General features: G+C 41.1%; 1 protein-coding gene across 5 annotated transcripts in view; it reads right to left on the reverse strand.

Annotated features, from left to right (window-relative positions):
* SLC22A15 (solute carrier family 22 member 15) overlaps positions 1 to 26,473 on the reverse strand; it is a 71,551-nt gene extending 45,078 nt beyond the window's left edge. For 3 of the 5 annotated variants that reach the window (XR_015555531.1, XR_015555532.1, XM_004420619.3), the window contains exons 1-2: positions 26,271 to 26,436; positions 12,889 to 13,101 (exon numbers count right to left, since the gene is read on the reverse strand). Coding sequence is in view for 2 of the 5 variants with exons in the window: in XM_004420619.3 (XP_004420676.1) it covers positions 12,889 to 13,101; positions 26,271 to 26,357 (300 nt within the window). In the remaining 3 variants the exon portion in view is untranslated. Of the gene's footprint in view, positions 1 to 12,888; positions 13,102 to 26,270 lie in introns of all 5 variants that reach the window. The other 2 variants (XR_015555533.1, XM_087444916.1) reach the window with 1 other exon arrangement.
* Positions 26,474 to 26,720: the final 247 nt, after the last annotated feature.

The following is a 26,720-nucleotide window of genomic DNA, read 5'->3' on the forward strand; positions in this document are numbered from 1 at the left end:
GAAGCCTGGCTGAAAAAGCTGTAAAGGCAAAATCTGTGCCACTGAAACATATACTTCCCAAGGCCTGAGTAACCGAAGTAGCGAGGCTCTGAAAGCACTTTCACTGGTCCACAAACATCTTTACTGAGAGAACATGGAGGATCATGCAGGCATAAGAACTTTCCTGTGGATGATACATACAACATCAATGAACCCGCAAGCCAGGCAGGGGCCATGGCAGGTCGGAGAGTGGCACCTAAGTCCCTCACCCGGCTGCCATGTCTCTTCTAAAAGGAAGACTTGTTCATGAGCCCAGTGTAGACCACTAATCCTAACTCAGCCTCCCCTGAAAGGGGGACAGACCCCATGGCTGTCCAGGGCGTAGCCTACCTGATCATAAAGAAAAAGTAAGACTAAGGCAGCTTCCCCTGGCTGTCCAGGTGGGCCAACCAAAATGGGGAAACAAGACTGGGCACATGTTTATTGATCGAACTTCTTGTCACCGAAAGTCCTGTTGTGATGAAAACCAAGTCACATTACAACTGCCATGGCCCCAACCCAGACTCCTAACTTGTCAGTATTTCAAGGCTGCAGGGCTGGAACAAACAGCAGCTTCCCCCCAAGCCCTGCAGCACGTCCCTGAGGGCTCTCCACGACCTGTGAGCTGGTGACTGTTCTGTGAAAAATTCTGAACAGTTCTGATAATTCTAACTAAACTTCAGCCCTCCAGTGTCCCATATTTCACATAAAAATATTTACAGCTTTGTACAGGAAAATCTCACTTCAGGAGGAAATCAGGTAATAGAGCCTCCTGTGATTAGGGAATACTTGGACAGGGTATTTCAGGAACAGTTTCATGGTGATTAACTAACTTGCTTCATTTCAATGTAGTTGTCACTCTGAATTACCACTTAATGGGTGAAGTGTGCAGGCTATAACAATCAGCAGTACAGGCGTAAGGAAGCAAGACATTAAAAAAAATTAGCCCCTAAAGCAATTATTGCAGTGAATTTTTCAAATAGTTTTAATACTCTGTATTTTGACCCCAGGGTATGGCTTGGGGAAAATATATTAATCTCAAGATAATAATCAGTCAATTTCAGTTCTTCAATATCCACAATGATATTAAAGATTCCAACCTTACTCTTTTTGGTTGCAAACATTAATTAAGCATGATAATTGTGTGTCTCCGTGATATTTGGTGCTTTCTGAATGAGTCAGAGCTCAGGGAATAATTTGAATACAGCAGACAGCAATTTGCTACATAAATTCGCCCCAATGGCTATTAGCTCATTTTAAAATAGTCAAGACTCCTAGATTAGAGGGTGGTGGGTTTTTTTTGCATTAATGCTAAGTTAATCACATCTACATAACCTTTTATTCACCCTTCCCCAAACCCTCCATGAATAACTCCTGCAAAAGCCTGACCTGAATGCAATAAGATACAGAGTGGGAATTTTAAAATGTGTATTTTTAACACAATCTCCTTAAACTATAGAGTTCTCTGCAGGCTCTATCTTGATAGTTATTTTCAGGAATTTTGTAGGGGAGCTCAACAAGACTTTATACTTGTTTTCTTAACTCTAATTGTATACCAAATAATTTCAATAAGAACCATATATTACCTATATACCACAGATTGTACAGTAAGGATATTTACTAACTTATTGACAAGTTTCAGTGCCAGTTTCAACATTGCCACTTTGGAGATTTGGAGGAGCAACTGAAAAACTAGCAAAGTAATCAAAATTGAATTAATGCTAATAAATTAAGTGGAGGTTTTGACTGGTGACCACACTCCACTGTAACAAAGATGAACTCAACTAGCAGTGTAGACACCAGCAGCTCCTGAAGGACACTGGCAAGAGTGGCTGATGTTGCCATCCCGCCTGGCACTGCTGGCCCTGGCCGCTCCTTGACCATCATTCTGGTTATCCTTCCCTCCGCTGCTGCTTCTCTGCCGACTTGTCATTTTGGTAGCAGCAGCAAAAAAATTGGAAGCCACCCATACCGTAACCCACTCCAAACCACTCCAGGACTTGGAACAGCACCCAAACAGGGCTCCAATGTCCAAGGCAAAAGTAGAGCATGTGAACTCACATGTAACCCACACACTCTGAGCAGTGGAGATGAGGGCACACAGGGTGGACACTTTATTTGTACCTCGAAATAAAATAAAATGACTTCAGGGAAAACAAGAGATTCTGCACTAAAAATGTAAAGCAGATGAGCCTCTTCTTGGGTCTACCTGAATATATTCAAAGAGGAGAGATGTGGGTGACACTATTAACACTAGGGCAGCAGGCTGCTGAGTTCTGAACATGTGGGCGAACCGCTAAGGAGCATGGGAGTTGTTCATTTTATTGAGTTCTCCTTTGTTATTTTTGTTATATCAGGAAACCTGTAAGTTTATTTGGGCTGGATAATTATTAAAGCTTAACTGAATCATTACTACTTCTATAATACTTGTGTGATTTTTTTGTGGGGGACTGCTAGCCAGGATCCTCATGAGTTGGATACAAATATCCTGAGAATCACATCACCTTAGAGAAGGCAAGCTCGTGACAGATTCATATGTGGGCTGACTCCCTGCCTCCCTTCCTGCTTCTGTCACACGCCACGGTGGAAAGCCCACAGGAATCAGTGGCCAGACTTCTCCATTTACCGTGTAACATTGAGTGAGTCACCCAGCTACTCTGAGCCAATGTGTTCTTATATTTTTAATTTGCAAGCCATGATACAAATGTTATGATTGTTTGCCCTTCTTCCTTAGCATTCACTCTGTAGAGGCTATATCAAGTGGACTAGCAGCCTGCGTAGGTGAGTGTTTATTTTGTTCAGCTTTCAACCCAATGTGTGCGCCATGTGCTATCATCCCTTGGTCACTTTGCTAAGCTTCATTCTCACCAATCCACCAACCCACACTTCCAACCGCTCTTCCCAGGCAGAGCCAAGCTCTTCCCCTCTTCTCCATGGAAGTGCTTCTGGGGCTGCCAAGGATGGCTGGCAGTGGCAGAGGCATTGGGGTCCTGGACCCAGCTCCTCTTTAATGACAGCAGCAAGTATACAGCTCTTTCAAATACTGAAATGCCAACTGAGATACCGTTTAAATCTAAGGGGAAAAAAGGTGTGAAAATCACTGGTATAGTGGAAGGAATACAGGTTCATCAAATCCCAGACCAGGGGCAATATTAAGTATGTGATTTGAGGAAAATTCTTTAAATTCTCTCCATGTCAGTTGTTTAATCTACAGGGTGGGCTATCGGCAGGACTGAATAAGCAGCACATACGGAAGGCGTCTGGGATAGAGCCTCTCACACAAGAGTGCGTCAAAAGGTAGTTAAGGTTATTTGCCTCTTCCCTCTCCTCTACCTACTAAACCTTGCAAAATTCATCTTCTCATCCACAAACTCTTTGCAAAGTATGGATACTGCGGGGACTGTGGATTTCTGTCCCACTGTGCAGCCAGAGATGCCACCCATACTCCTCCATGAACAGAATGGGCAGGCCACAGCCACCGTTGCAAAGCATCATGAACCCACTCAGGCTGGAAGCAGCCAGTTTAGCATCTGAGATGCTCCAAAGATAATTCATCACAAACCACGACCCCAGAGTCCCCACGGAGCATCCTCTGGAGAACAGCAGTGCACTGATATCACCCAACTGTGCAGCTGGGCAGCCCCACCCCCACTCATGGTTCTGGACACATCTCGGAGCACCTGCTGGAGACTGAGGATCACTATCTGCACGGGAATATTTGTGCCTTGAGATACACCTCTGAGGTGGATAAATGTTTGACTTTCTGATGGGATGGAAATGTAATGCGTACCTCTATACCACGGGAGAAAAGTACCATGTATTTATAAATCTATAATGATATATGTATAATCAAGATGGATAACAGCATATATATCCACATATGTGTATCTCGGTGGGTCTAGATGGGTGGGAATGTGGAAGAGGACAGATGAGTAACATAGGAAGTGGGAGAGAGGGTGGGGAAGAAAGAGCAGGAGACAAAGAGAACACACACAGAGATACACACAGAGAGACAGAACATCAGAGAAAGAGACAGAAAGGCAAGACAGATAGTCAGTGAGACAGACAGAAAGGAAGACAGAGAGAAAGAAACGGGAGGTAAATATAGAGAGACAGAGACTGAGACGCAGAGAGGTGGGGATAGAGAGGAACAGACACAGGAAGACAAAATGACAGAGACAGAGACAAATAAGGAGAGAGAAAAGAGAGAAGGAAGGAAGGGAGAGATGGAGGAAGGGAGACACACACACAGTTACATTCTGACAAAGACAGATGGCAAAGAGACAGTGACTCACTCACAGATACACTCCAGTAGTAAGAAGAAGAAGAACATGAGGCTACTATCAGAGGCAGGTGTGGTGAGGGCCATCTTAGCCCTTTATCCTCTTCTCAGTGCTGCTTTAAAGATCTTCAGTATTTGCTGGGGAAACTATTTAACTCCATGTCTCCTGAATCTACCAACTCTTTATCTTGGGAGAATTAGCTCTCTGGGCTCTCGTCCCTCCATATTCAGCCTCCAGTCAAGCACTGTTCACGGTGAGCCTCCAAGATGCCAGCACAGGAGATGCACTGGTGACCAGGGTGTCCAGTCCTGCTGTCCTGGAGTGCAGGGTCAACAGCACTCTCCCTCCTTGTATCAAAGCCTTCTCTACATCAGCCAAGCAGTAGTTACTTAATGAATATTTGCTAATAATGGTGTCTCTCTGGTGATATCTAAAAGGGCTCCTAATTATAGATTTCACTAGTATTAATTTAATTCAATTCCATTGAAATTTGTTGAGGGTTTGCTGCGCTGAAGCATAGTATTGGTATATTATCTACTTTACTTTAAAGTATTAAGCACATACAGTATGATATTCTGCATAAGTTACTTAGGTCAAGCTTCACCCTGGTACCATAAGCATTTTAATCAAGGTTGCATTGTCCAGGGGTGGTCAGCTGGCCTTCTCTTCAGAATGCCCATTCTCCAGAGGGAGCTACTACAAGGGCTTCTGTAATCATTGTCTCTATCAACAATGGGTGCTTTGCTTATTCTTGATTAAATTAGTCGCCTGTTGACTAGCAATGATGAATACGAAAAATGGACTATCCCTGGTGAAATTAAAGATATTTAAGATATATGGGTAGCTCAATATATTTTAGAGACACTCACTACCCCTCCATGAATTTGTGACATAATCCAGTGTGGTCTGTACTTTTATCTACAGGGGTGATGCCCTAGACTAAAATCCCTCCTTGGTCCTAAGCCAATATGAACTCTGGAAGATTCTTTCTGCTTGATGCTGGTGAAGAGGGGAGTGTCAGTACCCTGACTATGGAAAATCGGAGTCTGTCCATAGTAACCTATCATGCAGTGTTCAGAACACCTATAAAACCAGAAAGTGAGGACTTCTTAAGCCTGCAAGATAGTTTATTTTGTGCTTTTTTGATAATAATAATTTAGTTAATAAGTGTTTATATGTGTAGCAGAATTTGGTCTGAGATTCACTTTCATGATAAAGTGGTAATGAGTTTGTTGGAGAGCAGACCTATGGCTCTCACCATAGGGGGCAATAAACAGAACCAGAGCATTTTGGAGAAATGGCTAATACCACGGTTGGGGCAGGGAGGTGCAAGATGAACCTGGAATATCTTGTTATGCCAAAAATTTTTGAAATGTTCAAAAAAAAATTGATGGGCACGTCAAAAGGACACAGAAGGACTTTCAATTCCAGGATGATGGAGTAAATGTACTTTTCTCTATTTCTCCTACTACATACTACTAAAAACCCTGGACAATATATACTAAACAAACATAAGAAAACTCTGAAAGGTGGAGAGAAGACCAGCTAGGGACCTTGGCACCGAAGGAATGACACAAGGTGAGTTCCCTGATTTCTCTTTGCCTCACATACCCCATACTGGGTGCTGGAGAAGCCAGCAACTCAGAAATGCTAAAGGGAATGACAAAAAAAGCTCCAACAGAGCCTGCTCTCTCTAGCCAAAGGCCCAGGAAGATGGGTAGCCCAGCAAGACAGGAAACGTCTACATAATAATTGCTTTATTCCAGCCAATCATCTCCACAAAAATAACTGGCACTCCAACCCCACTCCCACCAGCAAAGGCTGAGTGGGGAACTTAGGCTTTCCTCCTGGCCAGGCAGTAATGAGTCACCCCGCCCCACCCAAGTTGGGTAGTGTCAGAAAAAGACAAGTAGGAAGCCAGCACTTTCATTCTTGCCAAACAGCAATGAAGAACTATCCCTCAACACACACACACCACCACCACCTCCACCAACGTCAGTAGAGACCATTCGGGGAGACTGGATTTCCACCACCACCTGGTAGTAACAAGGCACCCCTCCCCTCTTCCTGTGCCAGAGCAGTGTCACAGAAAGTCAGCTGAAACAGAAGGTTTAAATAAGACCCAGAATCTCTTAACACATTAAATGTAAAGTATCTAAATACACAAATAAAGACAGATATTGACAGTGTGGATTAAAAAATGTGACCCAATTACATGTTGTCTACAAGAAACTAACTTCATATGTAATGATATAGGCAAGTTGAAAGTAAAAGGAGGAAAAAATGCATATCATGCTAACACTAATCGAAGAAAGAAGGAGTAGCTGTATTAATATCAAACAAAGCACATATCAGAACAAAGAAAATTATCAGAGACAGAAAGGGACATTACAAAATGATAAAATGGTCAATCCACTAGGAAGACATAGCAATCATAAATATGTATACACCAAACAATAGAGCTATAAAATATATGAAGCAAAAACTGAGTAGTGAAAGGAGAAATCAACAAATCTACAATTATAATTGAAGACATAAACACTCCTCTCTCAACAATCTATAGAACAACCAGACAGAAAATCAGCAAATATACAGAAAAGCTCGACGACAACATCAATCAACAGGATCTAAACAATATTTATAGAACACTCTATCCAACAGCAACAGAATATACATTTGGTTCAAGTGGCAGTAGAACATATACCAAGAGAGGCCACATCCTGGGCCATAAAAGACACCTTACAAATTTAAAAGAATTGAAATCACACAGAGTGTCCTCTGACCATAATGGACTCAAACTAGAAATCAAAAACAGAAAGCTAACAGGAAAATCTCCAAACACTAAGAAACTAAACAACATACTTCTAAATAATCATTGGGTCAAAGAGGAAGTCTCAAGGAGAGAAAAAAAATACATTAAGCTAAATAAAAATGAAAATACAACATATCAAAATTTATGCGACACAGCTAAAGCAGTCCTGAGAGGGAAATGTATAGTGCTAAAGGCTTATTATTTGCAAAGAGGAAGACTCTTATCAATAATCTAAGCTATCACCTCTAGAACCTAAAAAAGAAAAAAAAATCCAAAAGCAAGACAAGGAAGGAAATAGTAAAGATAAGAGCAGAAATCAACAAAATTGCAAAGAGAAAAACAATAGAGAAAAAGCAATGAAACAAAATGCTAGTTCTTTAAAAAGATCAATAAAATTGACAAACCACTATCATGACTGACAAGTAATTAAATAAGAGAAAAGACATAAATTACCAATAACAGGTAATAAAGGGGGGATATCATTTCAGACTCCACAGACATCAAAAGGAAAATAGGGTAATACAATGAACAACTCCACACACATAAATTTGACAACTTAGATAAGATGGATCAATTTTTTGGAAAGCACAAACTGCCACAAATCACAATACAAAACAGATCATTTAAATAGCCCTATACCTTTAAAGGAAATAGAATTCATAATTTTAAAACTCCCAAAAAAGAAATCTACAGGCCTAGATGATTTCACTGGAGAATTCTACCAAATGTTTAAATAACTAACACCAAATCTACACAATCACTTACAGAAAATAGAAAGAAGGGAACACCTCTTAACTCATTTTATGAAGCTAGTATTACCCTGATACCAAAACCAGACAAAGTACAAAAAAAACTATAGACCAATATCTCTCACGAATATAGAAGCAAAAATACTTAACAAAATATTAACAAATAGAATTCAGCAATATATAAAAAGAATTATATGCCATCCAGAGATGCAAGGCTGGTTTAATATTTCAAAATCAATCAGTGTGATCCACCATATTAGAAGGTAAAGAAGAAAAATCACATGATCATTGCAATTAATGTAGAAAACTGCAAATTGATATATTTGACAAAATTCAATACATATTCACTATAAAAACTAAAAAAAAAATTGGAATAGGTGGACTTCCTCAACTTAATAAAGAATATCTACAAAAACCTACAGCTAACATGATACTTAATGTTGAAGACTGAAGCTTTCCCCCATGACTGGGAACGAGGCATGGATGTCAGTTCTCACCATCTATTCAATATAGTGCTGGAAGTTCTAGCTGGAGCAATATGGCAACAAAACGAAATAAAAGGCATATGGATTGGAAAGGGAGAAATAAAACTGTCTCTATTGTTGACACAATTATCTAGAAAATCCCAAAGAATCTTCAAAAAATTCCTAGAATTAATAAGTGAGTTCAACAAGGTCACAGGCTACAAGATTAAAATGTAAAAATCAATTGTATTTCTATATACTAGCAATGAACATAAGGACATGAAAATTTAAAATATAATACCATTTACAATCACTCAAAAAAATAAAATATTTAGGTGTAAATCTAACACAACAGATACAGAACTTGTATGCTAAAGACTACAAAACCCTGGAATCGAATCTCTAAATAACACATAGAGTGTTCGTGTCGGAAGATATAACAGAGTAAAGATGTCCATTATCCTCAAATCGATATACAGGTTTAATGCAACTCCTATCAAAATCTCAAAAATGTTTTTTGTACATAGAGAAAAAATTATTATAAAATTTATATGGAAAGCCAAAGGAACTAAGATAGCTAAAACAATTTTGACAAAGAATAAAGTGAGAGAAATCAATCTACCCAATTCCAGGACTTCTTATATAACTAAGTAATATAACTAAACCTAGAGGAATCTGCAGAGAATTATGGCTGAGTCAAAAAAGCCTATCCCAAAAGGTTACAATGAATATGATTCCATTTTTATAACATTCTTAAAATGACAAAATTAAAGTATAGGAGAGCAGATTAGTGTTTCCAGGTATTTTGGACACGGTTGAGGAAGGAGGGGGGGTGGTGTGGCTATAAAAGGGTAACATGAGGGACCCTTGTGGTGATGGAAATGTTCTGTGTCTTAGCCATATCAAAGTCATTATCACGGCTGTGATATTATACTGTATTTTTGCAAGATGCTACCATTGGGAGAAACTGAGTAAAGGGTTCATGGAATTTCTCAATATTATTTCTTGCAACTGCATGTAAATCTACAATTACCTCAAAATAAAATCTTTAATTAAAAAAAAAAAAGGACACAAGAGCCAGCTTGAGGAGGTTCCCACTGCTAAATTGGGGATAATTTGAGCACCAAAATAATTAAACTCTGTAACAAATTGTAAGTAATTGAAAAGAATAGGAATCCACCAGTACATACTAATGATAGATATATAGGTAGGTAGGTAAATAGATAGACAGAGAGATGGCAGGTAGGCAGGCAGACAGAAAGACAAGGCAGATGAAAGGGCTTTTGCTTATAGCAGAAAGCAGAATGCCATGGAATCTAAAAAACAACAACAACAAAAAAAAACCAAGGTCATAGATATAGAAAACAGATATTGTGGTTGCCAGAGGCGGGGGGAAGGGGAGGTAGGTGAAATGGGCATAGGGGGTCAAAAGGTACAAACTTCCAGTCATAAGATATATAAGTCCTGGGGACGTAATGGTGACTATAGTTAATAATACTGTATTGCATATTTGCAAGTTGCTAAGAGAGCAGATCTTAAAAGTTCTTACACAAGAAAAAAAAGTTTTTGTCACTGTGTATGGCGATGGATGTTAACTAGACTTATTGTGGTTATCATTTAGCAATGTATATAAAAATAAAATCATTATGTTGTACACCTGAAACTAATATAATGTTACATGTCCATTATACTTCAATAGAAAAAAAAGGAAAGCAGAATGCCAACTGGCAAATATGGAGGAAGTGCTAGCGTTAAATCATTTTGCAAGCATCATAGTTATAGCTTAGTTTACAAAAGAATCATCAAAGGATGCTAAATTGGTGGGGGGGGGCTGTTCTGATGAGGAATAGTAAATTTGCATAATCTTCAGTGATCCCTCATAGATTATCTATTCCTTGAAATGAAAAAAATAATAACTGTACAGGGAAGAAATCAGGCAATACCTGGATTGGATGATCAAAATTAACATCACCAAAAAGGGGCAGATGGATATTATGTGTCTCTAGATGTGATCCCCTGAGAAGGACACAACATTTCTTATCTACTGTCCTGACTGTGGATGCACAACCTGAATGAGGAATCGTCAGACAGACCCAAAATGAAGAATAGTCTTATCTTAAAAAAGCAAGGGAGTATGTATTCTTCAAAAGTATCAATGTCATAAAAAAAAAGAAAGGCTGAAGGTGAAAAGACACTAAAGAGTCATGACAACTAAATGTAATATGTGATCCTAAAATGAATTCAATACAAGCGGGGACACCAATGGTATCAAGGACATCATTGGGTCAAGTGACAAAATTGGGTACCATGGTAGATTAAACTATAGTATCAATGTTAAATTTCTTGCAGTCGATAACTGTACTGTAGTTATGTAAGAGAACATCCTTATTTTCAGGAAATACACACTGAAGGATTTGGGTGTAAAAGAACACCGGTATATGTAACTTTCAAACGGCTTAGGAAAAAAATTAAGAGAAAGACAGTAATGCCAATGAGATACAATATTAACAATAGTTGAAACTAAAGGATATAAGAGTATTCTTTGTATTATTCTTGAAATTTCTGTCAGTTTGAAATTATTTCCAAATAAAAATTTTTTTAAGTTGTTGGTTACTATTACCTATCAAAAAGAACTGAGGGATGTGCATACCAATTTGGATTGGATAGGTTCCTAAAAAGTACAATAATTCAGAGCACAGGCTTCTAAGACAAATTTGGGTTCAAATCCTAGCTCTGCCCTTATTAGCTAACACTGACCTCAAGAAATTTCAATTTTTTCATCTGTAAAAATGGGGAAAATAATGCTTACCTCATAAAATTATTGTGAGGGTTACATGAGATAAGGGTTGTAAATTATACAATGGCTGGTATATAGTCATCATTATACAATGCTACTTGATATTTTAATAGGTTGGTAGTGTTGGTTACTTGTAGTGATGGTAGTTATTGTTGTTATTGCTAGTAGGCCATGGAGATGCAAAGATGACCAACATATGGTTTCTGACCTCAAAGGACGTAAAAAAAATGGAGTTGAACCACAAACTACAGTGTGTACCGTAAGTGCAAACAAAGTGTTATTGGAGTGGAAACAAAGTGTATTTACTTCTTCTGGGAAGTGAGCTGGGAAAGACTTCACAGGGAAGGTGACAGTCAGTGAGCAGTAGAGGGTAGGTTAGGATTTCACCAGGTAGACATGAGGGTGAGTGGTTAGGGCATTCCCGACCCAGGTAACAGGTGCACCCTGAGGGCTCAGGGCATGTGTGGGAAACAGGGGAGGCAGAGGGAAGTGCAGAATGGGGCTGGAAAAGTACACCCAGGACCAAGCTGTGGAAGGTGAAGGGCCCTGAGTGTAGGGCTTTACTGTTTTCTGTGTGTGGTGGGAGAATCACTGGAGGTTTTTGAGTGAGGGGTGACGTGACTCGACTGTTATCATAGCAACACCACTTAGGCAACAGCTCGAAAAGTTAAACCAGTAATTATTCCTTCAAATGGGAACCTCCTAAGGAAAGGCCAAGCAAATACTGCCTTCAGCATGTCTCTCCTATTTTTAGTATGCTCCACCCCAAGGCTGAGAATCAAAACAGTCAACAACAGGAAAGGCTGACTGATGCCATGGTGCACATACACACAGACACACACACATACACGCACACACACACACACACACACGGGGAGAAGGGTGGACTGGAAATGTAGGCAGGGCATCTGGCAGGCACTCTGGTGTCCCTGCAGAGGAGCAGCCAAATAGATTTTAGGGGAGCTGACTAGCATGGCAGTCAGAACTGAGAGCTGGAAAGGGTCCTGGAGGCCCTCTGCTGCACCAAGCGTTAACCCTATAGTCACTGGGTTGCAGAGTCCAAGGGCTGGGCCAGGGTGGCAGTGGACAAATGGATAGCTTGCAGGGAGCAGGCAAAGGGCACAGAGTATTTCAACATTTTAAGAACCAGTACATGTGCTTTCCAGCTGAGCATGAGCTGATCCCTGGGCTTCTGTTCACCAGACTCTATCCTCAGCTTGTTTACCTCTGGCTGGCTCAGAAGGTTTCGTCCTTACCAGAACCTTCTTGGCCAGCAAAGCCTCCTTGAAAGCAAGGCTTCATGCCACACTAGGTATTTGCATTTTATGTTGTACAGTCAAGGTGCCCCGTGTGGTCTACACAGAGGACTGGACTTCAACATGAACTGTAGGTGTTATAGATGGGTCATTATATGTCTCTCTCTTTACTTTGTTAATTTCTGTGATGTAAGGAAAAGATATGAAAGTTTTAATTGACTTTTTAAAAGGACACTATAACCAAAATGCAGCTCCTCTGGGGTTAATATCTTATTGCATCTAACCAGTTGGTAAAATTCATGCTTCTCCCATTTGTAGTAAGAAGGAAAAAGGATGTGTTTTCATAGCATATTCTCCTTTAACTCTTACATTTACTGGAAAGTTATTTGAAGTGCGGTGACATTTAAATCAACAAGATGGAAAAGTGGCTGCACTTGAACAAGGAGAAACGTTCGTTCAGTGACCGAAGGCCTGGTCTTTGTCCCACTGCTCACTACTCCTGGCGTTACCTCAGAGGCGATGGAGGTGAAGCTGCTGCTGAAGTGCACGTGCTTACGGATCTCGCTGCCGTTGGCCGTCAGCAGCCAGTCCCTGAGGGCCTGGTCTTCCCCAGCCGACTGGTTGCCGTGGCTCTGATTCGGCAGGAGCTCTGCCAGGTCCCAGTGGTACGACGGCGTAGCCCCGACCAGTGCAATGAGGATGGCCTCAGTGGCCACGTAGAGCTGAAAGGCAAACACACAAAACCATCTAGGTTAGAAACGCAATTAGTACTCTTACAAACTTTGAAAGATCAGTTTCTTGCTTTTGTGTTTTTTGAGCTACAGAAACGAGACACGTCAGAAAGCAGGAAAACGTTAAAAGGAAGTTTCATGATCTAATACTAAAGGAGCCGTCAGAAATCCCACTTCTAGAGCACCTTATACTTTTTCCAAGGGTTTTCCTTCTACATTTGAGATACATCAGATGCTGAGGACACTGTTCATAGATGGTCCAACACTGGGTGGGCAGGGGGTGCCGGCACATTACTGGCTCTGATTTAAAGATTAACATTCCAGCTATTTTCTCCTCAATTCTGAACCCTCAGTTCAGATAAGCAGTCACCAGGGAACAGGAATATCTTGGCCTTGTATTCATGACCTAAACAAGAAGACTTTTTATGGCATAGTTAAATGTCTCAGAAAACAGCACATATATATATGCTCTCTCTACATATAAAAAGAGAGAGATAAAGAGAGAACTTTATTAAAGCAGGTAAGCATAATAGGTATTTGAGCAGGTACTATTTTAAAATATCGTCTACAACTTACAACAAGATTCAAAGAAATTCAAAATCCCAGGTATAGATATTCATTTTATAACCTTTAGCTGTAATCATTGTTTAATCTAAACATAGCTGTCCACTCAAAGAAAAAAATATTTCATTCATTCATTCAAGAAATATTTATTGCGCACATACGCCATTTGTCACTGACTATTCCAGGCTTTAGAGCTATTCACAATTGGGTTTATAAGCTACTGAGCCCGATGCAGCCTTTTTATGCTATGGATTTCCATTTATATTAGCTCTCATTGTTGGATGATTATTTCAAGTTTAAAATATATTAAGAAAATATAGAATTAGTCTACTCCATAGTGAAACAATCTTATTTTAAGAAACTATTCCTATTAACTTAGAACTTGTCTTAAAATACCTTGAAGCAGAGTAAGTGTTTAAAAAATAAAAAGTGTTAAAAAAAAGTGCATGATTTCTCTACAGCATGTAGTAACACCCCCACTGGATGGATGTGTTGACTGAGGCACAAAAAGGTGGAGAGACTTGCCAACAGCTATATCGCCATTCCTCAGTGGCCTCCCAGCTCCTTCCACACCATTCTGTAGGGGCATATTCAGTTGTTAAGTGGATAAGCTAAAGCACCAAAGGCAGAGTAATTTATCACAAGTAGATGATGGAATTACTGTCAAGGAAAGAGAAAAGAAGTCATGACATTGTGTGTGTCATAACAGAAAGCTAATGTAAAACCCAAGATGTGATTTTTCCACTCTCAGTAAGGCTGCGAGGATATAAGGCAGCCCCAATCCATTTTGAGTCGAATGACTGTGGGCCTCTTGAGATGTACAAAGCTGCCACAGGTCAGTCTGTAGGGATAATTTATTGTAAAAGGCAAAGGAAAACATGCTTCTAGATTTACATTGCTTCCTGGCCCCTATTTGCATACTATTAAGGAAGTTTTAGAACAGGAGGCAATCAGCTTATAAAAATAAAAACCTTAATAATTACAAGAACAGATAGATTACACATTTAGCAGCAGCTATAATTACAAAGCCTCTTGTGCCCGTTTTAGTAACCGCCCCTCCTGATTAGAATCTGCTGAAATTTAATTCATGGGTAAAGAAATGAAAAAAAATGGGGCAAGGGAACTCAGGAGATGACAAAAACAAAAAACACGTTCTGGTAAATGCACAGCCTTCAATCCAGCAAAGCAAACTAGTTATATTTTCTAAATATGCTCTTTTCTGCTTTTGTTCCTACCATTTACTTCACGGGGAAAGCCCTTTCTCCTGCTATGAATGTCTGAACCTTTCTTATCTTCCAAGATGCGACTCAGATGCCACCTCCTCCCATCTTGCCTTCCTCTCCAACTCTCCAGAAGCCCTTTTCTGCTTCTGCTAACCCTCCAAAAGCTCTATCTAGACCTTTCTTAGAGCCAGTATCAGTTTCTTCACTGCATTTTATCTACGTATTTGCTTGTCTTATTTTTCGTATTGGAAGGTACTCCCACTGAGGGCAGAATCTATGTCTGATTCACTTCTGTGCTTCCAAGGCAAATAACTCAGGGCCTAGATATATGATATCACACACTCAACAAGTGAACGAATGAATAAATGACCAGGATGGAATGCTAATAATAACAGCAAACACTAACGCTTTGTGCCAGACTAAGTGCTTGTTGAAAATATATTAACACACTATATTTTTATCTGGATTGTTCTAGGATGAGCAATGTGATAGGTAAAAGAGGAAATGCTCCAAAGTGTTCTCTAATCTGAGGAATGTTTCATTGCGGAGGCTACCATTCTTAGCAGAAACTATAACGTGCAGAAAGCAGTTCAAACACAAAGAGGTGGTGCTGATATGTACACTTATTCACAAAGTAGGGAGCAAGGAAACCTAGTTCATCAGTAGTATCTGTATTAATCAGTGTTAGCCCCAGCAATTTGCAGGCTGGAGAAGCACTTTCTACCTTTCTCTTCTTCTCTGCCCTCCTCCCACCCCTCACAACATTTCCATTGCCCACCCCATGCACGTGCACACGCACACACACACACACACACACCCCCAGGGACCTCAACCGAACATAGAGGACCATGGCTTTATGTCACCAGAAGGGTCGGAAACATGCAGCTCTTCTATGCAGTGCCAGCCTCCATGAAACAGTGTCAGCCTTTGTCTTCTCTGACACACATGCTCAGGCTTGGTTTTGCTAAAGGTAAGGGAGACAGAGCAGGCAGGCAGCTATGATACTGTGTGATAAATGCTAGGAAACAGGCACCATGAGGATTAGGTAAAAGAGGTGATGTTGATACTCTACATACCGATTAATGTTAGGTCCTCTACATCAGAGACACATACATGGGTCACATGAAGTCAAAGATGGTTTAGCCCTTATCTAGTCATGGGGATGCACCACCTACACGTGGAATATAGGGGTAGCAATGTCACAGAACTCACATCCTGCTTCTTTCTCCCAAATATTCTCTCCTTCTTCTCTCTGCTATTACTCTACACCTCCCAAGCACACATTCACCCACATATTCTTGTCTAATGAATCGCACCCATCAGCAGATGGGCCTTAAAGCCACAATGAAAACCACCATCCATTCTCCTTCAGAGCAGGACTAACAACATCTCAAATAAATCATTATCTTCTCTAGTGCTACCTCCAGGGAAGGAGAACAAGTGCCACAGATGGCTGGATTTTTTCCCCCTTTCAATGTAATTATAATTAGAAAAGTGACTAAAATGCACTAAGGGATTGAAATTTTAAAAGTTTCAAAAAGAAAAGGTTTTAAAAGTAATTTTATACTAACAGCATTATAAGCTTTTATACTCAGGAAACCAAAAATCTCCCATAAATTATCTCATCACAACATCTTATGCCGTGAAGTCATAGTAAGTATGATGTTGATGCTAAGTAGGAAAAATGAGCTACAGAGTGATTAAGTGAATTGTTCAACACTAAGAGCAAAACCAGGATAAGACTGGGAGACACCTAACTTTGGGGCCAGAGCTTTTTTTCACAGAAAAAAATGGAAGATGACTTTATTGTTGTCATCACTGTTAGTCTTTTATGCACTTAGTACTCAGTTATCTAAGTGACTCAACCAAAAGCATTATACGAGCAAGACCATATGATGAAGGCAGGACTAAATGCCCAGTGCCCAGCACAAAGTGGGTATTCAATAAATATCTATTGGGTGACTTACTGATACTACCTATTTTTTGTGTTTAAAAAATTTAATTATTATGTCCTGAATAACTGGTGTCTCTAAGTCCTGCTTCTTCCCCTACTCTAACCCATCCACATGTCATCAGATCAGTCTACCTGAGACACTCCTCATGAAACTCTTCTGGTCAAAACATATTAATGGATACATGATAAATGTCCTAGCATGCCAGATCCCTACCGCACGGCCCAATCGCTACCTAATCCCCATTCGAGCTTTCTGTACTAGCCCATCCAATTCCCCAAACATGACTTTTCATTGTGCAGTTCGAAAAGCATATGGAATCTGTACACCTGAGTCTGAACCTCATCTCTAGGAAACTTTTGGCAAATCAAAACCTCTCTAAACTTCATGTTTTCTTCAGTAAGACTGGACACTAGTAGTACATCTTCATCTAATTCATTCATATCTAACTAACCTATTCTGAGGGTCAGATGGGATGTTTCTCTAGCCAACAGTAAATTGTACAGCACCATACAAACAGTATACATCTATGCTTCCCAAACGTTAACGTGCAGAGTGTGATTCCTTTGGCTGGGGTAGGACCTGAGATTCTGCACTTCTAACAAGCTCCAGTGAGGTGAATGCTGTGGTCTGGGCCACACTTTCTGTAGCAAGAGTATAGGTTATTCCCTCTTCTATACTTTTTCCAATTTTATGTTTTCCACCTGAAATGACCTTCCCGTTTCTCTCTAAACTGAAGCTTCAAACTTCAGCTCGAGCTCAGCCCTCTTTCTGAAGTCTTCAACAAACTACTCTAGACCACGCTGATGTCTCCTTTCTTAATCTCCAAAGCTTTCAAAGGCTATAATGTTTATTGGGGAAATACTATTTTGTATCATTATTTAACAGTGTAGATATAGTTAAATTCTAATTTTCGTCATCTCCTGAAGGAGAGAAACGCTAACTTACATTTCTATACCCTTTCAAGAAACCCAACACACCACTGTGTACATAATAGCCTATGATACATTTTGTTAACTAATTCCTTGCAGAATGCTGTAGCAAAAAAATGATGATGGATTAAAAACCAGTAATTCTGGGACCTAATCTTGGTTCTAACCACTAATTAAGACTTGGGACACACTATTTAACCTTCATCTGTTTCTCTCAATCTCTCTCTCCAAATAAAATGAGAATACCACCACCTGACCACCTTCCTTCTGTTATCCCAGTTTAATTTTTAAAACATTTTTGTGAGCACCAACACCTTGCCACACATTATATTAGGCGCCTCAGGTGATAAAAACAATGGATAAGAAATGGTTGTTTCCTTCTAGGCACATACATTCAAGTGAGGACAACAAATATATCCAAAGCTATAAATACAAGGCAGATTTTGACAAAGGCTCTATTAGGCATAGTAGAAATGAAGTTCATGAGAGCACAGAGAAAGTAGATGTGAATTCCTAGTAGGGGAGAGGAAAATGTTGCACACGTGCCACCTGAGCTGGGTAGAGAAAGACTGCTGGGGCTGCAGTCAAAACAAAAGCCAGGGAAGGAATCCTCAGGCCAAACAAATAGTCTAGTTAGAGTCAAGAAAGTAAAGAACATATTTTAGGGTTCTGTGAAGAAGTATTACAGGGCTAACTCAGCTTTTCCCAAACTTCAGTCATCTGAGTATCCCCTGCAAGAGTTTTACATGCCCATATTCTGTCTTCTATTATTTACTTAATAGTCTTCTTTTAAATCGATCCAAATATTCTAACTTAAGCAAATTTTACTGAGAAATAAAATTTTATATCAACACAGATATGACATGCCAGGCAAAACTATCAAACACCATGTTACAATGCCAAGTGTTGGCTAGTTTTTATTTAAGGTGGGCTATAAGAGATATTTTCAGCAAGCATTGGCAGTGGGGTGAAAGCAAAGGAACAGCCAGTTTGTTTTTTAGGCTCAGAAGGCTGGGGCAGGCGCTTCTGTGCCATACACACACTGTCACTTCTTTGTCGGCTCATCTTGTTGGTGCAGCAGAGCAGCTGGGCCTGCAACTGATCCACGCTTCCCTGGACCCTCCTCCAGCCTCTCTGACTCCTGGGCCAGTTGTGTATTTAGTTCCATGATGAAAGGCATTTGCTTCATCAAGGTTGGAGGCATGAGAAGGGACACAGCTTCAAGTGAATTGTGATGGGCTCCAGATCATATCTTTCCTTTAGGACTGCTTGCCCTGCAGATTTCAAGCTCCAACATCAGACACAAAGACAACAACCTTACAGGGACTGCTGAACCAGCTCCCACAATTGCATATGGTCAAAGCCCCATAATAGATGATTCATTGATTACATATATAATCACATACATACATACAATACAAACACACGCATATATACACATACATACATCTCCACCCTAGGAGTTCCGCTTCCTGTCTCTTTGGTTAAACTATGGCTGATACAATCTTAAACAAATACGGCAAAATATTAGCATTTACTAAATCTGGAAAACATCTGTGTTTGTGATATTATTCTCTGTATTCTGTTTGAAATGTTTCATAATTTAAAAAGAAGTTTTAGGGCCAGCCCCGTGGCTTAGCGGTTAAGTGCACGCGCTCCACTACTGGTGGCCCGGGTTCGGATCCCGTCGCGCACCAACGCACCGCTTCTCCGGCCATGCTGAGGCCGCGTCCCACATACAGCAACTAGAAGGATGTGCAGCTATGACATACAACTATCTACTGGGGCCTTGGGGGAAAAATAAATAAATAAAATTAAAAAAAAATAAAAATAAATAAAAAGTTTTAAAAGAAAATGAATAATAAATACAATGGAAACAGAATAACGTTATTAAATTCTAACTAGGTAATGTTTTCTGCCAAAGTCTGAACCTTCTTTAATTCTTTAATTTTAATTCATTCCCTTTGTTAAAACAGAAATATTTGCAAATGTGTTGAGAAGTGCTAGCACCAAATGAGACTTTCTTCTTGGATAAACAGAAGGATTAAAGAAGAATTGAAAAGGGAATAACGCTCTCACTCTATGAGTTAATGCTATTTAATACTATTTCCACATACCACCTACATCTACCAGGCAGGCCATTCTTTGGGATGTCGGAGAATGCAGGTTAGAAATAATTGATGGAGCAACACAGACTCAAGAACAAAAGTGAGAGGATATCCGTGGAAAGAGGGTGGAGATATGACTTCCTCTTGGATACCGTGGAGAAACAGTGCTAGGCAAGGATAAAAATTAATTTTGAAGTAAAAGGAAAGGACGTTTAGGAGATTTACACCTAGTAATCCCTATTTTATCATAAAGTTGAAACAAAGAACTCCTGAGGAGAACAAGAAGGATGGAATCAGGAGAAATTTGGACTTGAAAAGAATGGTAAACAATCAACTGGGAGAAGTGAAGGCCACAGACAAAGAATGACTCAAGAGCATGGGCTGTGTGGGTTTTAGAACTGTGAAAAGGAGGGAACAAACAACCTACATGTGCAACAAAAGAGAACTGAATAAGCAAATTATGGTACAGCCATCCATTGGAACACTATGTTACAGCCATTAAAAAATATGTAGTTGTTCATTTATGAGCACAGCAAGGCATTCACAATATTGTTGAGACAAAATCAGGTTAAAATATAAATTTTGCAAAAAGGACAAATGTACATATTTATATAATAAAAAATCTGCAAGGCTATACTCCAAAATGTGAGCACGTTTTACTTCTGGGTGGTAGAAGTTCTGGTGATTTTTTTTCTTTCCCACAGTTCTGTTTTTTCTATAATCACCATATACTTATTTGTTGAGTACCATACAATTCCCCTGAAGGCAGTTATTAGCTTCTGTTTGAACGTTTGGTCAAGGAAATCAGAGAGGAGATTCCTAAGCTGTGTGCATCTTTGGATTTGAAGGCTCTTTCTTATAAGGGAGCCTCTAACTGTGGTGCTGAACCAAGCTCGTACTCTGAAAACCTTAAATGGACACACGGACACAATGCCAACTAACTCCTGGGCTTTGGGCAACTTCAAGAAATCCTGAACTTGCAAAAGAAATGAATTAAACTTTCATGATCCAGCCATTTCCAAGAGCACAGTGAAGACGGAGGGGTCATCTGCCTACGTTTACTCAGCCGTCTTGTAGCACAGTGGCACAGCATTCACATCTAGTGCTCTTTCTGCCATATTCACATTGCCTGTCTTCATACTTTTAATGACGTTTTTTTGTGCTGTCTTGTAAGGCACTACCTTTGCTGTCAGGGCACACGTGAAGCAGCTGTGGGTGGCCCAGGCCAGGCATGCTGCTGGGGGTTTGGGTGCAGGAGAGGCATCAGGCTACCAGCTTTCCAAGGCATATCCCAATTCTTGAGATGCTTCGGTAACTCCATAACCTCCCTGGATGGAAATCTGAGGGTCTGATAGATTTGCAGCTTCATCTGCCTTACGCCAGGGGGCAGCGTCTGTCCATAGACAACAACAGATTTCTTGAGGGCGTATTGGGGGCAAGCGTAGCTAAGATCTCTTTGACCTGTGGTGCCCCACTCTAAAGTGATGGAAGGAATACCAGGCAAAGGTTCCCCAGATTATCATAAACCTCTCAGAAGACCCAAGCTCCAGGCCATTGTCTGAGGTCAAACAGAACTAAAATTGAGAGTTGGGGCAGCATAAAACTTGCTCAGACTAGCAGAGAACCCTGGTAGATGGTCACGTGTTTTGGAGTCATGACAGAGAAGCTCTCCCTAATGCCATAGGTTCTCATCATGGCTGAACCCCTGGTGGTGGTGAGAATCCCCTGGGGCATGAGGGCTGGTCTTAATGACTGTAATACAATAAGGTCTTCACTGATGTTTATGGTATGAACTTCATCACTTGCTTATAGTTGAGAGGTTAGGAGAGCCAGCTATCCACCTCAGTGACAGATCATCTAAGCCTTCATCAGCCTTCCTATGAATCTCCTGAGGAGTGTGGGACACAGTGACAAATGCAAGTAGAGGGGAGAGGTTAATTGTGACAGTGTTCTACACAAAGTTTAATAAAGCATCCTGAACAAAACTCACTCTACCTCATCCTCCTTAAGTGTTAAGTAACCACAATTCACAGCCATAATAGGTTTAAGGAAAATCAATAAAAGAGTGAACTATTATTCTCATACAGTGAACTATAGCATTCTCTCCCAGATATGCAGATCTTCTTTTCTTTACCATTTTTTTTAAAATTTAACACAGAAAAGCAAAATGAATAAAATAATATCCATGAACCAACCACCACAATTAGTAAATAACATTTTATCGTATTTGCTTCAGATTTTTAAAATACTATATTACAGACACAGAAGAAATCTCCTTTGTGCCCCTCCCCAGACCCATGCCCTCCCTTCCTTCGAAGAGGCAATCAATCTCATGAACTGGGTGTGGATCTATTCCATGTGTTTATTCTTCCACATTGTTCGTACATATTCCTAAACCAAATATAGTATTGTTTTGTATGTTTTTAAAATTTGTAATAAAAGTATGTGTCACATTGTATATATCACGCTGCTCATTTTTTTCATTTAACATTGTGTTTTAGAGATTCATCCATGTAGCTGTGTATAGATCTAGTTCATTCATTTTCACTGTTATATTCTACCAAATTTATAACATATTTTAATTATCCAGTCCCTTTTCGAGAGTCATTTAGGTGATTACTAGTTTTTGTTATTACAAACAGTGCTGCAATAAACAACCTATACATATCTCCTTAGGCACATGTTCAAGAGATACTGTGGGACATATGCCTAGGAGTCCAATGCTGGTTTTTAATTTTACTAGATGGTGCCAAATTGTTCTCTAATAGAAATAGTTCCTACTTCTCATTTTCATCACACTTGTACTATTAGACTGTTTAATGTTTGCTAATCTAATAAGTGTGAAATGATATTTCATAGTCATTTTAATATGCCTGTCCCAGATGACCACTGAAGGTAAACATCTTTTTATGTATTGACTATTAGAGTTTCCTCTTCTGCAAAATACCTGTCCAATCATGCCACTTTCTAAAACACCGTGAAAAGATATTTATTGAGTGGATGATATGAATGCACTGGTAGTTCTAGGATCTGAAAAACAAAGTTAGGGTGATTAAGAGTTTATGTAAAAATAATGTATTCCAGAACACCAGAGTACTGCACCTCAAGCTGAGGTTCACAGCAGCATCACAATTTTCCTAGTGAAACTAACGTTTATTACAGGTTACCATGTCCTTGCCTATTAATGGACGTTTTAAATCCTGTGCAAATTATAATACAAGCTATGATTCATGATCCCAAGGAAGATGAAGGAGCTGGAGCTCCTGGCTTAGAACAAAGAAGCAGGGCCCATTTTCACTTTGTGTCTAAAGGGATCAAGAAACAAAGACTGGTGTTCCCACCTTTCTCCTCCAGACAGCCTGGCAAATAAGCAAACACATACACTAACACAAAAAAGTGATGATGATGTCAACTCTGAATCACTATCAGAAAATAGAAACAGGAATAAAGTAAATAGAATTTTTCATATTTAAATACCACAAATAGCTCTTACCCGAGGGCACATATATTTTGAGAGTAAGAATTTTTCTAACTATGAAATTATTGTTTATTCATAAGACAACTATTTTTACACAAGACAATTTTTTTTCCTTTAGCTTTTTTCTTATGTGCTTTAAAACCACATATCACTACTATCAGGGCATTTGCATCTTATCACGCTGAAGAGAAATCTACAAAATCTGCATCAATTCTTTATATATCTGAAAGTTAACCACTATGGGAATTCCAAAGACTGTATTTGCAATAAGTGTGAAGGGAAATCTCCTAGCCAAAGGAAATTGGATATTGAGGTAGCTTCTGAGGATCTACGTGATGGTATCAAGAATCCAGGAAAACAGTTAACCTAAAGATCTTCAGAGTTGGCTTTGGAATGTGGTTGTATGCTCTTAGTTTGAACTTGACGTGTTTGAAGTAACAGGAGTTAAAACCATTAAATATAATAATAATAATGATCCCAGAAGGAAGGAAATGCAAAAGGATCTGTAAAGCTTCCATCTCCATCCCTCTAGGTTTGTGTTTCTCAGCTGGGGTTGGTCACTACCAAACCACAGATGCAGAAAAGCCTCCTGCCAAAGCAGAGGCTCCCTCTCTCTGGCCGTGCTGCTATGCAGTTGGTGTGTAACTTCCTTGAGCAATGGTAGACAAGTGCTTTGGTTTTCAAAGCAAACGTCAACCACCTTCCATTTAAGCCAGCTCTGAAAAGGGCTTCTTACTTTTTCCTGTTGGGGGAAGCAACCCCATAAGAATGATGAAAGCATCATGTTACAGCTGTGTAATGAGACTCCCCAGTATCCCCACTCCGAAGGCCAGCTCCCCTAGCCCAAACCATCTCCAGCAATAGATTTGGTAGAGAGGTCTTTGAGGGATGCCACTCTCATATCCAGGATAGCTTTGGGCAACCGTAGGATCACGTGGATCATGTATCTCACTGGGGCGGTTGAGTCCTCAAAAACAGGGAGCAGTTGTGAAGAATTCACTTCTGCCGGAACTGGGGCATTTCCTCTGTTGCTATAGGCACAGCTCTAGGGCACCTCCCCAGCCCACACCTACAAGATGTGGTCACTCATTCCCAACACCCTAAGACCTGGTCCTTCTATGGGAAACACTGGCCACATGTCAGGCAGGGTTCAGTGAACAGTCATGGTCATGGGCTTAGACCTCTTTGGTACCAAACTCTAACCAACTGGGTCAACCATAAACAAAAGTAAGTGAGGGAAACTCAACAGGTCCTGAACCAAGAACAGGCGCCTTTTTAGTGCCACACTCCACTCAAGACAAACTTATTCCAGGTCAGTGGATATCTGGCTAGGCAGGTAAGAAGATAATAACACAGGAGGTGGAGTGTGGGGATGGGGAGGTGGGATTGCTCAGAGATGGAGTTTTGTTCCTGGAATTCTTGGTTAGAACAGGAAAAAAATTTTCTCAAAGAAACAGTGTTATAAATGAACATCAGTCATCATGGTTACAATTATATTCTCTCTCTATTAAATATTCTTTAGTGATTTAGCATGAACACTTTTTCCCCGTAGAGAAAGTACATTTAAAGCTAAAACAACAAGCTTAAAAGAACTTCAGAATACTGTATATTTGTGAACTGAGAACTTGCCCTGCTAAAGAAAGAACTGACTCCATACATCAGTTCTTCATTTGAATAGGTCTTCTGGCGGTGAAATCCTCTGATGAAATCAACGGAACTTGCAAACATTTTAATGGAAAGGCGAATCACTAAGTCAACCCTTACCTTCCTCCACCCCCATCTTCCTGCCGAGTGGGTTGCCTTATGCAAGGTTTAAGCAACTGGTGGTTATACCCATGCCCACCCTGTACTTCTCTCAGAATAACTATCATCACATGTTAATTGTAATTATTTATCTGCCTGCCTGTCTCACCCCACCCCCACTAGAAAGCAAGCTTCACGGGAAAGGGGCTTTGATTTGTCCACCACTGTAGGCCCTGCTCAGCACATAGTAGGTACTCATTAAATATGAGTTGAATGAAGGAATGATTAAAATGGCTTGCTCATAGTAGGTACTAAGAAAGGATTTGTGAATGAAATGCCTTTAGAATATTGGCAGAAGTAACTGATGTCAAATGGGCCATTTAACCTGGTGAAGGAGGAGTAACTCTTGCCTGGGAAAGTGTATTTGTAGTCTCCTTCAGCATATGGAACCTCTGTTTTTAGATTGCGGTGTGCAAGTAGGCTCCAAGAATTCTGTACGACGAAGTGATTCCATTCTTTAACTAGACATTGTATATGGCACTATTCGGCTTATAAAAATCTCAACCAGAGAATGGCCCCAAGGCAGAATGACCCAGCAGAACTCAAATCAGAGAGAAATCAATCCCATGCATTGAAAGCCCCTGGAATATGAAGTCCCCTAAAATCCAGGAAAAGATGGTAAGTAGATATCCAGGGCTGAAGGAGGCCGCTCTAGATGGGACCTTTTGTCTGCGGGTTATCAGGACTCTCTCTGTGTTTCAGACGCCAAGGTGACAGTGTCACAGGTTAGGATAGCAACTCCCTTTCGTATTGGCAGCATATTACAGGTAACATAGTTTTGCATCCCTAATTAACCAGGTCATGGGCTGAAGTACCTCCCCACACACACTCCTTCCCCACTCGAGGCGAGGGGGTAGGCGGACCTGGCCAACAGGCCTAAGGGGAGAGAGGATCAGAGGCTTGGGCGGGCACAAAGCTTGACAGGCCTTGTTGGCGACCTTGGCGTTCTTGGGCCCAGGCCACGGCGTGGCGCCTCGCCCAGCCGCGCACTCGCGCGGGCGGCCCGCCACACCTCAGGTGTTCGCAGATCCCGGGCATCTGGGGGCCCCGGGGCCAGGAGGAGGGGGGGCGGGGCGCAGGCGGGGCAGGGGGGTACTCACCTGCAGCAGCACGGCCAGCAGGAAGCACAAGTACATCTGGTAGATGCCCATCTCCCCCACCGCCTGGAACGCCTCCTCCACCTCCATGGCGGGCCGCGCGCTCGGCCCGGGCCCAGCCTCGAGCCGGAGTCCTGCCCCCGCCCGCCAGCTCGCCTGGCGCCCCCTCCGGCGCGCGAGCCCCACGGCGCGCGGCCCCAGCTCGGAGCGGCGCGGTGCGGCGCGGCGCGGGAGCGGGAGCGGGGCGGGAGCGGGGGCGGGAGCGGGGGCGGGAGCGGGCGGGGCGGCGCCTCTGCGCGGGCGGCGGGCCGGGCGGGGGCCGGGGGCCGTACGGACCGCGCGCTCCGAGGCGCGGAAGGCCGGGTGGCGGCCGGCAGAGTACGAGTCTGGGGCTGGATGCCCGGTCCCCTGGCCTCTGGGCTTCCTGTTAAAGATTTTTTGTGTGCGAGCGAT

This window comes from Ceratotherium simum, chromosome 2 (genome assembly GCF_057802395.1).
Source record: "Ceratotherium simum simum isolate JZ-2026a chromosome 2, ASM5780239v1, whole genome shotgun sequence".
Lineage (NCBI taxonomy): Eukaryota > Metazoa > Chordata > Mammalia > Perissodactyla > Rhinocerotidae > Ceratotherium > Ceratotherium simum.